Source organism: Achroia grisella, unplaced genomic scaffold, assembly GCF_030625045.1.
Source record: "Achroia grisella isolate CSIRO2021 unplaced genomic scaffold, CSIRO_AGI_Agris_v1 utg114, whole genome shotgun sequence".
Taxonomy (NCBI): domain Eukaryota; kingdom Metazoa; phylum Arthropoda; class Insecta; order Lepidoptera; family Pyralidae; genus Achroia; species Achroia grisella.
In genome coordinates, this window is record NW_026712585.1 from 1720426 (window position 1) to 1734381 (window position 13956).

The window sequence follows — 13956 nt, forward strand, 5'->3', positions numbered from 1 at the left end:
ATAGAACCTAAAAGGACTTAACTGTGCCCTAACAATCACAACAAATACCTATCTAACTTAAATCAGTCGGAAACTTCTTTAGTAACATCATTTAAAAAGATTTCAAGTTCTTCTTTATTTCTAAAAGTTTGTCGCCGATTAACAATTTTTTTAGGAGCTTATACAGGTTTCTGTGTCAGGAGTTTCAGGATATAGAAGTATATTACTGAGAATTTTAATTTTATTTTGTTCTGATTTCCACTAAATCACAGTCTGTCTTTGTGTACAATTCCTTATCATAATCATAATTTTTCTTCTTTGTAGTCTCCTTCACTTTACTTTTGGTAGAATCTAGAGCTGCTTCTTTTCTTTTTTTGTATAAAAAACAATTTAAATATGGACGGTTGAACACTGGGTCTACTGTCACCAGTACTCAGCCATGTAACAAACTCTAACTATTTAAGTGGCCGACTATTGGGTTTTTGACAAACATTTAGTCAGCCAGGGGTGGTTGAGTACTAGATAATGTATATAAAAATGGGACCCTCGGCCACTTCATTATTTAATAATTCTTAAGAAAAACATGATACTTTTCATTGATTACAATGCCAAAAGTCTTAATTAATGTAAATTTTAATACAATGTGGCCTAAAATTAACAAAAAAATTAAATAAATTACCATTTCTGTGAACGCTTCTTACTAATAAAAAAATGGCGCGCACGCCGCATGTCGCCTCGTCAGCCGATGACGTCGAAATAGATTCATATTTAAATCGCAGCCACGTAGCTATTATGTTTGGATTTAATTCTAGCAATGAGAAGTTATAGAAGCTATTTAAAATAATTTGATTAGGTATTTTCTGTTATAGCGCTATTCCTATTGGTTTTAAACCGAAAAAGGCTGAGTACTGGTGCGGGGCCGACTACTAGTGCCAGTACCCTACTACTGTATAACATATACAGTAGAGAGAGATAGACAGTACAGAGAGTATTTTTCATTATATTAAATGTTTTATTTTGCCAAATAATATGTCAATACTAAATTGAATTTATATACACTTGTAATTACTTTTATTTTCACCCAGTAAGTGTTGGCGTACAATATGTTTACAAAATAAGAAATGATATTAATTTATACCACAAATATATCTACTTATTTTTTTCTATTATTTTTTCATTGGTCTTGTTCTGATTAATTTATTTTAATCTTGCATGTCAGAAGATCATATAATAAACTTATACCACAAATATTTCCTATTAAAATATACTTATTATGTATTATTTTTTCATTGGTTAATTTATTTTAATACTGTATGTTAAAAAAATTGAGATATGTTTGCTGAAACTGAAAATATATTGGTGCTATTTGCAAGTGATTAGTTCATGGAATTTTTCTCACAAATCTACCTTTTTGGAACAAAATTCTCTTTTAAAATAAATTAAGATAATAATTTTACATTGCAGATGTGGCCAATAATAATGCAGTTTTTGCGATCGAATGCACCTTTCATTACACTCCCAGTCGCTGCTATAGTAGGAATTATAGGATACAATTTAGAAAGTTTACTATCAGATAGATATACACCTTATAATAGTGAGTATAATCTGCAAATAAGTATTAAAGCTCTATAAAATGTTTTAGGCTTGAACTTACTTCTATATTTTTAGCTTTTCTTACAACTTTAATGGAATCCAATATTGGTGCAAGTGAAGGATATTATAATGAGATTAAGTCATCCCATCATTATAAATTCACTAGGAATTATTCACTATGATTTCCAGGAGGAACATGTGGTTGTCAACCTGACAGAATACATTGCTAATAATGGGGTCACTGGTTCCCATTACTGACAATCCCTTAACCCACCAATGGTACTATACTAAAGCAACTGAATCTATTTTATTGACAATAATAGAATGGTGCAACCACCTGCACTAATAGTTTACTCTAGCAGAGCACCAGTGGAGAATAAGATGAGCATGAGATCAGGTCAGTTAACCCAACCATGAATTTATCACAATGATTTCCAGGTAGCACCATGGAGAGGTCAACCTGACATGGTACATTGCTAGCAATGAGTTTACTAGTCCACTTACTAACAATCCCCTTCCACTAACATATCTATTTGGCACCCTGTTACAAAGAAAATAAGAATATGTCCTTATTAAATATATTTTTCACATTACAGAGGCTGTCCAAGACCAAAGGTTAGAACGACTAACAGATGAAGAGTTATTAAGTGATCCAACAAATGTACAAAAATTAAAATACAAGGAAAATGTACTTGGAAAGAATGTATCGCCATCATTACAGAAAGACTAATAGATTATAGACTGAATAAGACTGCTTAAGGTTTATGGTAAAAAGTTTCATACATATCTTCATAACTACAAATTACACTGGTGTCCATAAGCTGTTCTGAATATCATAGACAAGTTATGTGAAATACAATATTCTAATTTTCACCTACCCCTCCCCTATTTGTTTCTGCCTGCTCTATTGGCAAAGTTGGCTAAGCATCAATTTTTTAAATTATTTAAAATTTAAAAAGAAAAATTTAATGCAGATAACATATAGTACTTTTTTTTATTACAACCATAATACCAATACAGTTAATAAGCAATGGTAAATGCCAACTATTGTCTATACATATGAACATTACCACTGATACATCATGTGCCACTTGTGGTTCCCTTCATGTATTGCCATTCTGGAGAAGGTGCCATGCACTCATACTCTGCTTTGTAATATCTCCCATTTAAACATGTTGCCACAACATTACAGTGTGAATTACTTCGTTTGTTGTCATTTACTCTCTATATATGATATAGTCAAGTACAGCAACTCTGCTAAGACCACATAGTCTACATAAGACAATCTGAATATGAAATTAAATGCGAATTTCGCCAACCATTTAAATGTGATTGAATAACAATTAAATACTTTCACATTTAGAATATTAATTATTATCATGCAAATCATTAATCGTGCAAATGCTCAAGTGTAATGAAGTCATGTAGTTAGATATAATTAAGTATGTAAATACATATTAATACTATTGTTGTAGATTTTAAAATTGTTTTCCAATAAATGTTACTGTACATACAAGGCTCGTCATTTCAAACCCTAATTTAAATGAAGAAATATTACAAGTTTAACGTGTCTGTTATCACAACTCCTAAATAGATTAACCGATTTAGATAGTTCCTTAGTTTAAAGTAGATAAGGCTTCACAAAATTTGCAAAATATTTCAGTAATATAATTATACTAGATACTTGTGCATTAGGCCGCTGATATACAGTCGGTTAGTCATGAAGTTGCCTAAATCTGACTAATGTTACATTCGGATTGACTTATTCAGTTGATACAACCCGCCATTTTTCGGAGTCCATTGTAACGTTAGTCGCTTTCAGCCAACCTGACGACTGACTGTATATCTTCAGCGTTATGAATCAAAGTTTGGAATAACTAGACCACTACAATAATTAGTATTTTAGGCAATGCTATGAAAAAAATGTTTTATATTTTAAATAATATATTTTGATTTAATTATCCATTTTACATTTAATTATCGTTAAAATAATTACACAATTATAAAACATAGTGCCAATCGCACGAATCACAGAAAATATCAACTGACAAATATAATTCTCTACTTGCTACATAGAGCAGTACTCAGGGGAAAGGAGGGTAGAAACATTAAGTTACATGATACAAGGTGTAATGCAATGTATGTGCGCAATTCAGTAACAACATCATGAGTAATTAAGTACTTTTAAACAAAATTAACATTTGCGATATATTGTAATACGACTTTTTGATATTTCATACAAAAGGTATGTAAAAAAATAATTCACGTAAATCTGGACCAAATTCTAAACTGGACTATCACCGTAAACCGATACAAATATTTTTATCACATCATTTCTCTTCCATGCTCATACATTTCTGACTACATATTCTAAAAAGCGATCATCTATGGATACAAGATTTTCTTAAACATAATTACATTTTTAGTTACAGTAACAATACTTGGTAGGTACCACTTTAAATCCCCGTAATACCCCTAAATACTCCCCTTGCAGGTATGAGCGAGCGACGTACAATCACAACAACAAGATAGGCATTCGAAACAAATATACTTATGTATATACAATTCATATATTTACAAGATACTTTTTCCTACTTATATATATATAAAACATGATCTTATAAAAATTGTAAAACAGATATATTAAATAAAATTATATTTGGTTGTAGTAATATGAAAAGTAGATGTAACTCGAGACATTAATATAAACCAAATAACCCTTTCTCCTTTAATTTTTTTACCTACTAAAACTAAGTAATGCCTTGTACTACGCGTGTTTTACCATGGCATACGTATCAGAGATACGAACTACTGACACAGGTCCTATCTGACAACTCAACAAATTAATTTTGAATTTACCCTACAGTGAAAACTCCAGTTAAAATCTTCCGCTGTATCAAATCGCAGTGGGAGGCTAAGAATTTATAAATCCAAATATATATACATACAAAAAAAACGGTGAAACAAATAAAAGAAAAAAAAATAATGTTAGATACTAAATATTACAAAATATATATTAGGCTGGCACAAAATTTAAGGTGGTCACTAACTATGTTATAAAAGCTCAATTTTGACTTCAAAAAACAAAAATGTTTTAGAGTATGTCACCTACGCCATGGCATAACATGCGAAGTAATCAAATATGAGATGGCAAACACCGTAATTCCATTTCTATAGCGACAATATATCTGAATAAAAAACTAAAGAACTAACCAATTACACTAAATAGGCTGACATCATAGTCGTTATTCAAATGTGACTAACGTTCCGATGGACGCCGATTAGTGCATTTGGTTGCTATGCTCCCTCGATAGAGATAGGCTGCATAGCAACCAAGTGGGCCCGTGTTAGTATAGAAATCTGTTATTTTGCTAAATAAATATTAATATATCTTGTCTATAAAATTTATTAAGTTATACAGTCGCTGCTTGTCTTACGGTATAATCCACCTTACAAATTACTCCAACTACTTTCATTACAAAAGCTTATAAACTAATCAACATAAACATATTAACAATTATTTATATTCAATAGGGCTTTTCATTATACACTTCTCTACTTCCATGAACGAACAATATGTCTCATAACTAGTATTATTCGACAACAGATACCTTCGCACTGTCTCTAAATCTTCTAGCGCTCTCGTTTTCTTAATAATAGTCTCCTTCTCATCCGATTCTGGTTTTTCAGTAGCAAGTGGCAGTATTTCTTCCTTTTCTTTATCAGCAAATGCTACTGGCTCTATTACTTTATGATTCCCCCCAAATACAGACCCATTAGTGCCTTGACCAGTCAATAATTCTTCATCTACCGTCAAATACATATCTAAATTTGACAAGTCAGTAAAATAGGACTCAACATCATAGTCTTTCAACATATTACACATCATTTCTTCGTCATTATCATATATTTTTGGTATCTCCACAGAAGGTGTATCAAACTTTTTCACATCATAACCTGTATCAATAAATGCTTTAGTAATTATTTCTGGTGGCGTCCGATCCCATGCTTTTTGGACAATATGCAATGCTTCCAAACACGTCAGGTTTCTATCAATCCCCCTTAAAGCATTCATAGCCTTTTCCTCTATGATCAATCTACGAAATTCTTCCCTAAAACGAATAAATATGCCATTCTTTATAGGCATCAATCCTGTCGATGCTTTCCAAGGGACGAAGACTAGTTTCAAATGAGATAATTGCAATTTAGTATGTATTGTAGCACGATCTAGTATCAATACCGCTTTCTTATTTAAAACTTGTAGCTCCCTATTCCAATATTTAACATATTCTTCAAACATAGATGTAGTGAAATGCGCTTGACAATGTCTTATGTACGTAACTGGTAGTGTATCGGGATCTCTATGCGAATGTAACAATGGGTCTTCAATACCACAAACAAATAACTTCTTTTTATCAAGTCCGGAGACATTTGTACACATAAATATAGATAACCGATCTTTTGCATACCCTTGGATGAATTTTTTACCGCCTAATTTCTTGATCCGGCCTTTAGAAGGATTGTAATATAGACCTACCTCATCTGCAGTGTAGATGTCCTCATCAGGTATACCAAATCGTACATCACACCAGTTCTCCTTGAAGAATTGCTTTTTCCACTTGGATTCAATTGATAAATTGTGGTAATCACGTTTAGATGGAGTTCCTCTCAAGCATATGCTGTATCTCTTCTTAAATCTATCTAGCCACTTCTTGCTACCATTGAATGCAACAAAACCACAGTCTTTGGCAAAAGCCTCTGCAATATCTTGCAACATTTTCCCTGAGACCTGTATATTTTGACTACGTTGATTATGGAACCATTCCACTATTCTATTATCCAATATTTTGTTCATGTACTTGGTGGATCTTTTACCTGCCTTTTTGGGTAATATATACTTTTCGCGATCCTCCCAAATCTCGTTGACTACTTCAGGCGTTAGATTGTAGAGCCGGCATATATCAGGTATTGATCTTCCTTTATGCATTTTACTAACTATAGCACATTGTGTGGGATGACTTAACTGGTCGCGCTTGATGAATCCGTCGTGTTTTATTAGAGGAACTGGTGGTTCTGGTTCTGTACTGCTATTCAAGTCTTCACTCTGATCTTCAGACTCTACTTTGACTTTGACACTGATGTTGGTGCCTTCAGTTTTAGATTGAGATCCTTTTGATTTTGACCTAAGATAAAAAATAATTTATGTTTAAAGGATTCACAACGAGTTAGGTAAAAGTTACTAGATAATTGTTTCCTGAATCGATTTTGACGCCACTTAACCTGAACATTAGATTAAATCGGATTGTCTGTGGTCTAAATCAAAAGATTGATTCCTAATAATTAGTCCTCCTTTTGAAATATATAAATAAAGAAAATAAGCAATGCAACCCGATATAATAGTTGTGATGAAAGTCACGTGGTTATACCATCTCCACAAAATGGGCTGACATCATTGGAGTATCAGGGCCACAAGATATTGTAATGCCAGGAAATTCAGATGAGATATTAAGGACAAAGAGTGTTTGTCCATAATATATCACATGAACATTATCCCCACCTACATTATCTTCCAAGAAAATGAGATCTCAAGTAAAATGTAGTTGATGAAAAAGTGTCTGAGATTGAAACAGATAAATCATGTGAAACAGAATAACTTACCTACCATTCAAATAGAAAAATCTATAGCCTAATAATTTAAGTATTAAACAAAACATGCATGGACGGTGAAATATAAAAGTGAATAATGTCATGTGAAATATGAAATATACTGTTGAATAATGTCTGGGGAAACATGTTATGTATTAAAGTGGATACTTTGTGAAAAAGTAGTCCAGAAACATGTGTTTTAGTGAACTGTTGAACAATCTCAGGGGAAAAATATGTGATGTAGAAACGTGAGTACTTTGTGAAAAAGTAATCTATAGATGTTATTCTGGCCAGTGTGATTTGTGCTTCAAGAGTGAGTATATAATAAATATAAAACAGTAGCCTGATCAAGCGAAATGCTTACTTATTTTCAGGTGGACTCTCCATGTGGCTCTTGTTATGATCATCCAGTTCCTTTTTGGTATGAAATTTCGCGGGGCATTGCGTGCACTCTTCGGTACGCTCATGCGACATCAGATGACGACCCTGCAGTGCATATTTATTAATTTATTAAAAAAAGTGGTTCTTGTGACTTCCTAAGCATTTTTTTAAACTTATATGCTGTGTGTTAGTGTACATTTGTAGTTCGCCATTTGGAATTAACAGCTTTTCACTAAAGTCATATGAAAGTAGAGATAGGATACTTACATCAAAATATTGAATTAAAAAATTGTCTGTCTGTCTGTTTGTTCTTGCTTCGGAAAGTGTTCTTGCTTGACTTGCTCTGAAACTGGTGGATCGATTTTGACGAGACTCGCAGATAGCTAATGTTATAAGGAGTTAAATTACTCCTTATAACATTAGCTATCTGCGGGCTACTTTTATTATATAACTGTTCTTTATTATTATTAAAAAGTTTAATTCCACTCAGACAAAGTCAGGGGTAACAGCTGGGGCCGTTCAAGTATTACGTAAGCACTATAGGGGGGCGGGGGGGTCTTTTCTTTGCTTATTTTGGATGACATGGGGGTGGGGGAGTCTGTATGATGATTACGTCATCGGTCGTAATTTACTTTTTTACAGGAATTCACATTGTCTTTGCTAAAAAAAACAATACATTAATTGAGAGATGTTTACGTAAGCATGGGTGGAGGGGGTAAGAGCTTTGCTTACTTTTGCTGACAACGGGGGATGGGGGGTAAATAATTGTGATAAATCTGCTTACGTAATACTTGAACAGCCCCTAGTTCATGACTATAATTGAAACTTACCAAATTTATTTTCATTGAAAAGGTGAGGTCACATAGTGGACATTTAAGCTCCCTACCCACATGTACGCGCATATGCATCCGTAGACTAAACGCCTTGTTAAAATATCGGCCGCAATGCTCACATTTGTGTCTGTAAACAAAATAAATCATATGTCAGTATTTGCTGTTTACCGTAGCCCACGCGGTACCATTATGTCTACAGGGAGGTTGGATTTCTTGGCAACAGAGACTAATGGCTTCATTACTGTATAGTGTAGTCTTGTCCTTTAACTGCTTGGATGAATGGATTTTATTTTCAACCATTCCGAAGTCAACTTGACATGGTACATTGTTAGTAATGGGGTCATTAGTTCACATTACTAACAACCCTTTCCCCCATCTGGGTTCTCCCCTAAAGTGTACAGATAAACTTCAAAATTCACTCTCGCCTAAGTAATCTGCTGTATGGAGTAAGCTATGCTATCTATCCCAATTCTGATAACACTTTCTACAATTGTAATTTTTTTTATTATTCGATGGATTCACGATATGTAGTATTTTTTAACGCTTTCACTTCTACCACAGTTATTGTTTTTTAATTAGGACTACATAAAATGTGCCAAATACAACCTAAATTCCCGAATTTTTTATCTTCCATATTTGCAAGCCAGTAAAAGCCATTTACACAGTTTTATTTCTGTTATCATTAATTAAAAACTATAACTTGTTAATAATTAATCCCTTGTCATTTTCAAAAGTTAAATTGGGCCTACATTGAACATTTTTATACTCAATCCTTTTCAAGTCCAGAAAAGGAGCTACATTACTAAATTGAAATAGTTAAAAACTGACTGTAAATGATAGAGGAAAGTCAATTAAACTTAATTTATTTTAAAATGAATATAACTACACAGATAAAATTCCAGCCACATATAGTTCAGAAATAAAACCTGTAAATTTACCTGGTTTGAACCTGATGCACAATAGAGTGCTCTCTTAATTCAGGAGCTCTATCAAAAACTTTGTCACATGATGGGCAGGGAAATGTCCTTGGTTTTGACACCACCTTCCTTTTTTTCTTCTTCTTTGGCGGGGGTGCATCGCTTTTATTCTGAAATTAACATTAAATTACAAATTATCTATACATGTAAATAAAATTGGTGTCTGTTTGTAGTATTGAAATAACTGTTTTTTATGGTACATAAGTACACCAAAATAAGATTTTTTACAATTTTTTTCTGTCTTAGAACCACCAATATTAAAGGATTTATGCAAGCTTCAGATATCATGGGGCTAAATCCGATATCTTTTTAGTCTAGAGTGGTTGGCAAATCAGTTGTCTTCTGTTTGGATAGGTGGTATTATTTATGGTGGTAGGTGGTACCACTCCACTTTTCATGCCGTTTTTTAGAAGTTTTTTTCTCAATGTAAATTTATTTTCAGGGTTTTTGTTTTTAAACATGTCAACCCCATTATTACAAACTAATCGTAACAATTCTTAAAAATAACAAACACAATCAAATAATTACCAACTGAGCAAGATCGATTTATTAAATTACTGTTATCAGCACACACAAACACAGCATATCAGTAGTAGGGGCATGTATGCTCTGAAGAGTGCCCATATCAAATTCATTGATTTTAAAATTTTAATAAATAGTTTCCTCTCTACTCAATTCCTATCACATTTAATCAACAGGTGCAGGACATCTTCGACTTTGACACACAACACAATCGGGTGAATTATCTTTTTTTATTAAATATCCATACTTGATGGATAGTGACCAGATTTTAAAAGTTAATGTATGATATGGTGTAAATTATACAATATTCCACTTGAATATTACAACACAACATGGGCTATACAGATTTAGCAACTCAGCTGTTATTGATTTAAGAGTTGTTGACATACACTAATATATGGGATAGTAAAATCTATATAGAATGATAATAATAATAAACTAATATCCTATTAAAACTTCTGTAAAGGATTGTTATCAGTTGATGTTGAATTTTATATCATTAACACCATTAGACATAACATTGTCCTGATTATATACATTATACATACTATATAATACCGTAAGGAAATATTCTAATATATGGTAAGGACAGAAGAAAATTTTAAGAATGAAACATATTTTGAATTATATTTGATAATAGTTTCATGTGCAAATAAGGACTGATGGTACAAACCGTATAATCTAAGGGTTGGTCGTCATCAATTTCTTCTACTTCTACTTTAACCAAGACTTCAGGAAGGATCGCGTGCTCATCACTATCATTATCATATTTCCGCTGTATTTTAATGTCCTTAGAAAGATTGTATTTTCGTTTCAAATCCAGCAAACACTCATCGTCAGATGAAGATTCATTTCTGTCAGAATTGTTACCCAGTGGGTCCTTAGCCACGCTAATAGTAGCCATTGATTTAACACTTACACACATTTATTAAGTGTTTACATTTATATTTAATCATATCACCACAAAATAGACAATAAAGTAATAAATAAAAATAAACACCGGATTTCGGTTGACGCCATTTTTAACGTCACTTTTTTTTTTATTCCTAATCAAACCAAGCAAGGTTAGACTAAGCTCAAATTTTATTGGCCATAAATTTAAGAATGCATTCACAGATAATTTATTTTTAAGGTACTTCATTGAAACTTACGCATAATAAAATCTGTTTGCTAAATAATACCTGTCTCATTTTTTTTATATTGTTATGTAAAGACTATCATTGTGCTCACATATCCTCGTTTAATTTTATTTATATATATTTTTTCTATATTATATTTTATTAGTTAAACTGATTTATGTTCGGACCATTGTTTTTTCATAAGTACAAAAAATTATCATTTTTAATTTACGAGACTATTTTTCATAACTACTGACACAATAAATGAAGGCTCATGAATTGATTTAATCCAAACTTAATATCAAAAATAATAATATTTTGACTGCTTTTTCTGTACTGGTAACTGTCAATATGTCAACAATTAAAAAAGTAGCTCCTGTCATTAACCGCCACAAAAAAACGATTGCGCTTCGCTTCTCTTTTGGAATTTATGGTACTGTAACAAGGCTTGCTTTTGTTTCGCAGCGTATTAAACTTGAAAAATATCATAACGAAACTCATCAACAATCCATGGTTAGCATCTAATATCGCAAAACGAAAAGATTTAAATGAATTTATCGGTGCGTCGTTGTTTTTTGGATCAATATTACCATGTCTGAATAGCGTCCGCCTAGCGTCGAAACCAAATGGAGACGAAATCTGGCGTTGGCATTCAAGATCATTGGATGAAGAGTATGATGGAACCGGCTGGCGGCGATAAAAATGATGGTCGGTTAGTAAAAAGAGAGAAAATGGGTGAATCTTACAATGGACCTGAGAATGTAACATACGACATGAAACAGCAACAAAACGAAACCAGGTACCGCTGTGATGTTTGTGATTTAACATTTGAAGGTATGGAATTTTTAATATTACATAAAAAATTTCATGGCAACGACAAGGATGCGCCGATTCTAGAGCCAGAACCAACAGTCTCTAAAGAGGGACCGAAAAAGCGGCGCAAATTTAAATGTGACCAGTGCGACGTGAAAGTGAACTCTCAGTATCACTTGGATATACATCGCAGTAAACATGAGGGGTCTGCGTCAAAGAAATTCATTTGTGAAGTGTGTGACAGGAGTTTTGTTGCAGCACAATTTTTGAAAAGTCATATGCAGACTCATTCGTCAACGAGCACAATAAACTGTGAGATATGTAATAAAAGTTTCACAGGTCAGGCGTATCTCAAACTTCATATGCAGCTACATAATGATATTAAGAAATTTAAATGTTCCAAATGTGATGAAATGTTTCCTACGAAAAATTGCCTTAAAATACACATGAAGAAGCACACAAAAGTAAAAAATTTCAAATGTGATTACTGTCATAAGCAATTTGTATCGAAAATCACAATGGAGAAACACAGACAGACACATGAAGGGCAGCCCATAGACTGTCATGTGAAATGTACACAATGTGACAGAACGATGCATTCATCGTTATTAAGGACTCATATCACAAGAGCTCACCCCCTCACAGTGGAGGATGATGTGAAACGACCACACAAGTGTTCAACTTGTGGTAAGAGTTTTATTGTAAAAATCAACTTGAATCTTCACATACGAGTCTGCCACCCGGATTTAGCAGAACCCGAAGATGAAGAAGAAGAGGTCATGACAGACAACTCTTAGCTTATAATAATTAAGACATACAATACTTATATGTATTACTAAATAATATACTTTTTTATGCTAACCATTTATTTGTAATTATACAAATATTATTTTTCAATAACTTTTTCAGTTTCATTTTTATGTAATAGTTTTACCCCCACCATTATGCACTGAATATTTTTTTATGGAGAACAAAGCACATGCCAATAAAAATTGATAGTAAATCTTTAGTTAGGAACTTAAATAAAGCTTGGCTCATTATATTTTTGAGTACAATTATGATTTGTATAGAAACCATAGCAATAGTTCATAAACTTGAGTGATATGCAATAATTTATTATAATCATCAGGAGAATCTGTCCATACATACAAAATTACCCTTTATAAATTTTTTAATAGAGTATAAACTGCAATTCAGTCAGGTCAGTAAGACCTACTGATTCCGGTAAAGGAAATACCGATAAAAAGCCGAAAGATTAATTTGAGCGACAGTAGGGTTCTAGCGACATATTATAGGTCCACAATTGATAATACCCCTGACTATCACATTTCCTATAACGGTATCGTGAATTAATATATCTATTTCCAAATTGTTATAAGTATCTAAGTATGTGTACGTGTATATATTTATATATCGTATATGTGTCAAATAATATGTATGATTGATAAATTAGATATATATATGAATTATGACGAAAGTTATTTAAGGGCTAGGTATTTAAACCTTATAGTATATAATAGAATGGTAGAGAACGCCCTTTGTTGTTAAATTCGTCATATGTACATTTGTTTTTGTATTTGTTCATTAAAGTTTAAATAAATATATATGTAATAAAATTCAATCGAATTCAAAGATTTTGCATGCGGTTTTATCTTGTTAGTCATTATATTCATTTTGGCGACCTTTAATGTTACTACTTTTTCGTGGAATAAAAAACGCCTGCTGAAAATGTATAGCAATTACACAGAACTGCGATTTTTCTTTTGAATCATTAATACTGTGTAATATTATATATCCTTTATTGTGGTAATATTTACTTACAGGGAGGAAGGGGACAGTATCAGTATCAGTATCAGTAATGTGTACTAATAAACCCAATGTACCAAGTTTGGTTGACCTCAACGCAGGTCCCCCTGGGAACCATCGTGATAAGTTACTTATGAATGTTCACGATGGGCTAATTGACCTGACCTCATGTTCATCTTATCATCCTCAACTGGTGCACCGCCGTAAATTGTAAGAGCAGGCGGGTGCATCATTCTATTAGCATCCAAAAATACTCACATCTGAGATTATACAAAGTTACAAGTCAAA

At 32.6% G+C, this 13956-nt stretch overlaps 3 protein-coding genes across 3 annotated transcripts; 2 read left to right on the forward strand and 1 right to left on the reverse strand.

The window, feature by feature from the left end:
- Positions 1-1077: 1077 nt before the first annotated feature.
- Positions 1078-2302, forward strand: LOC131850297 (small integral membrane protein 12). The gene is made up of 3 exons (XM_059200507.1): positions 1078-1159; positions 1444-1573; positions 2169-2302. The coding sequence occupies exons 2-3, from the start codon at positions 1444-1446 to the stop codon at positions 2300-2302; spliced, it is 264 nt and encodes an 87-aa protein (XP_059056490.1). The 5' UTR covers positions 1078-1159.
- Positions 2303-4624: 2322 nt separating this feature from the next.
- LOC131850840 (tigger transposable element-derived protein 4-like) lies at positions 4625-10950 on the reverse strand. Its single transcript, XM_059201215.1, has 5 exons — positions 10605-10950; positions 9371-9519; positions 8430-8559; positions 7583-7704; positions 4625-6755 (listed from the first exon to the last, which is right to left on the reverse strand). Exons 1-5 carry the CDS (start codon positions 10854-10856, stop codon positions 5090-5092), a joined length of 2319 nt encoding a protein of 772 aa, XP_059057198.1. The 5' UTR covers positions 10857-10950; the 3' UTR covers positions 4625-5089.
- Positions 10951-11413: 463 nt separating this feature from the next.
- Positions 11414-12762, forward strand: LOC131850833 (zinc finger protein 600-like). The gene has a single exon (XM_059201201.1). The coding sequence runs from the start codon at positions 11676-11678 to the stop codon at positions 12657-12659; it is 984 nt and encodes a 327-aa protein (XP_059057184.1). The 5' UTR covers positions 11414-11675; the 3' UTR covers positions 12660-12762.
- The last annotated feature ends 1194 nt before the right edge of the window (positions 12763-13956 follow it).

Bases quoted from the DNA above. Each gene is read 5' to 3' on its own strand.
- LOC131850840 (XM_059201215.1), bottom strand. From the start codon at position 10,856: ATGTGTGTAAGTGTTAAATCAATGGCTACTATTAGCGTGGCTAAGGAC. The intron at 7,705-8,429 runs GTAAGTTTCAAT...TATGCACTGCAG, and splicing joins TTTCAATGAAAATAAATTTG to GGTCGTCATCTGATGTCGCA. The intron at 6,756-7,582 runs GTAAGCATTTCG...TTTTTATCTTAG, and splicing joins GAGAGTCCACCTGAAAATAA to GTCAAAATCAAAAGGATCTC.
- LOC131850297 (XM_059200507.1), top strand. From the start codon at position 1,444: ATGTGGCCAATAATAATGCAGTTTTTGCGATCGAATGCACCTTTCATT. The intron at 1,574-2,168 runs GTGAGTATAATC...TTCACATTACAG, and splicing joins TAGATATACACCTTATAATA to AGGCTGTCCAAGACCAAAGG.
- LOC131850833 (XM_059201201.1), top strand. From the start codon at position 11,676: ATGGAGACGAAATCTGGCGTTGGCATTCAAGATCATTGGATGAAGAGT.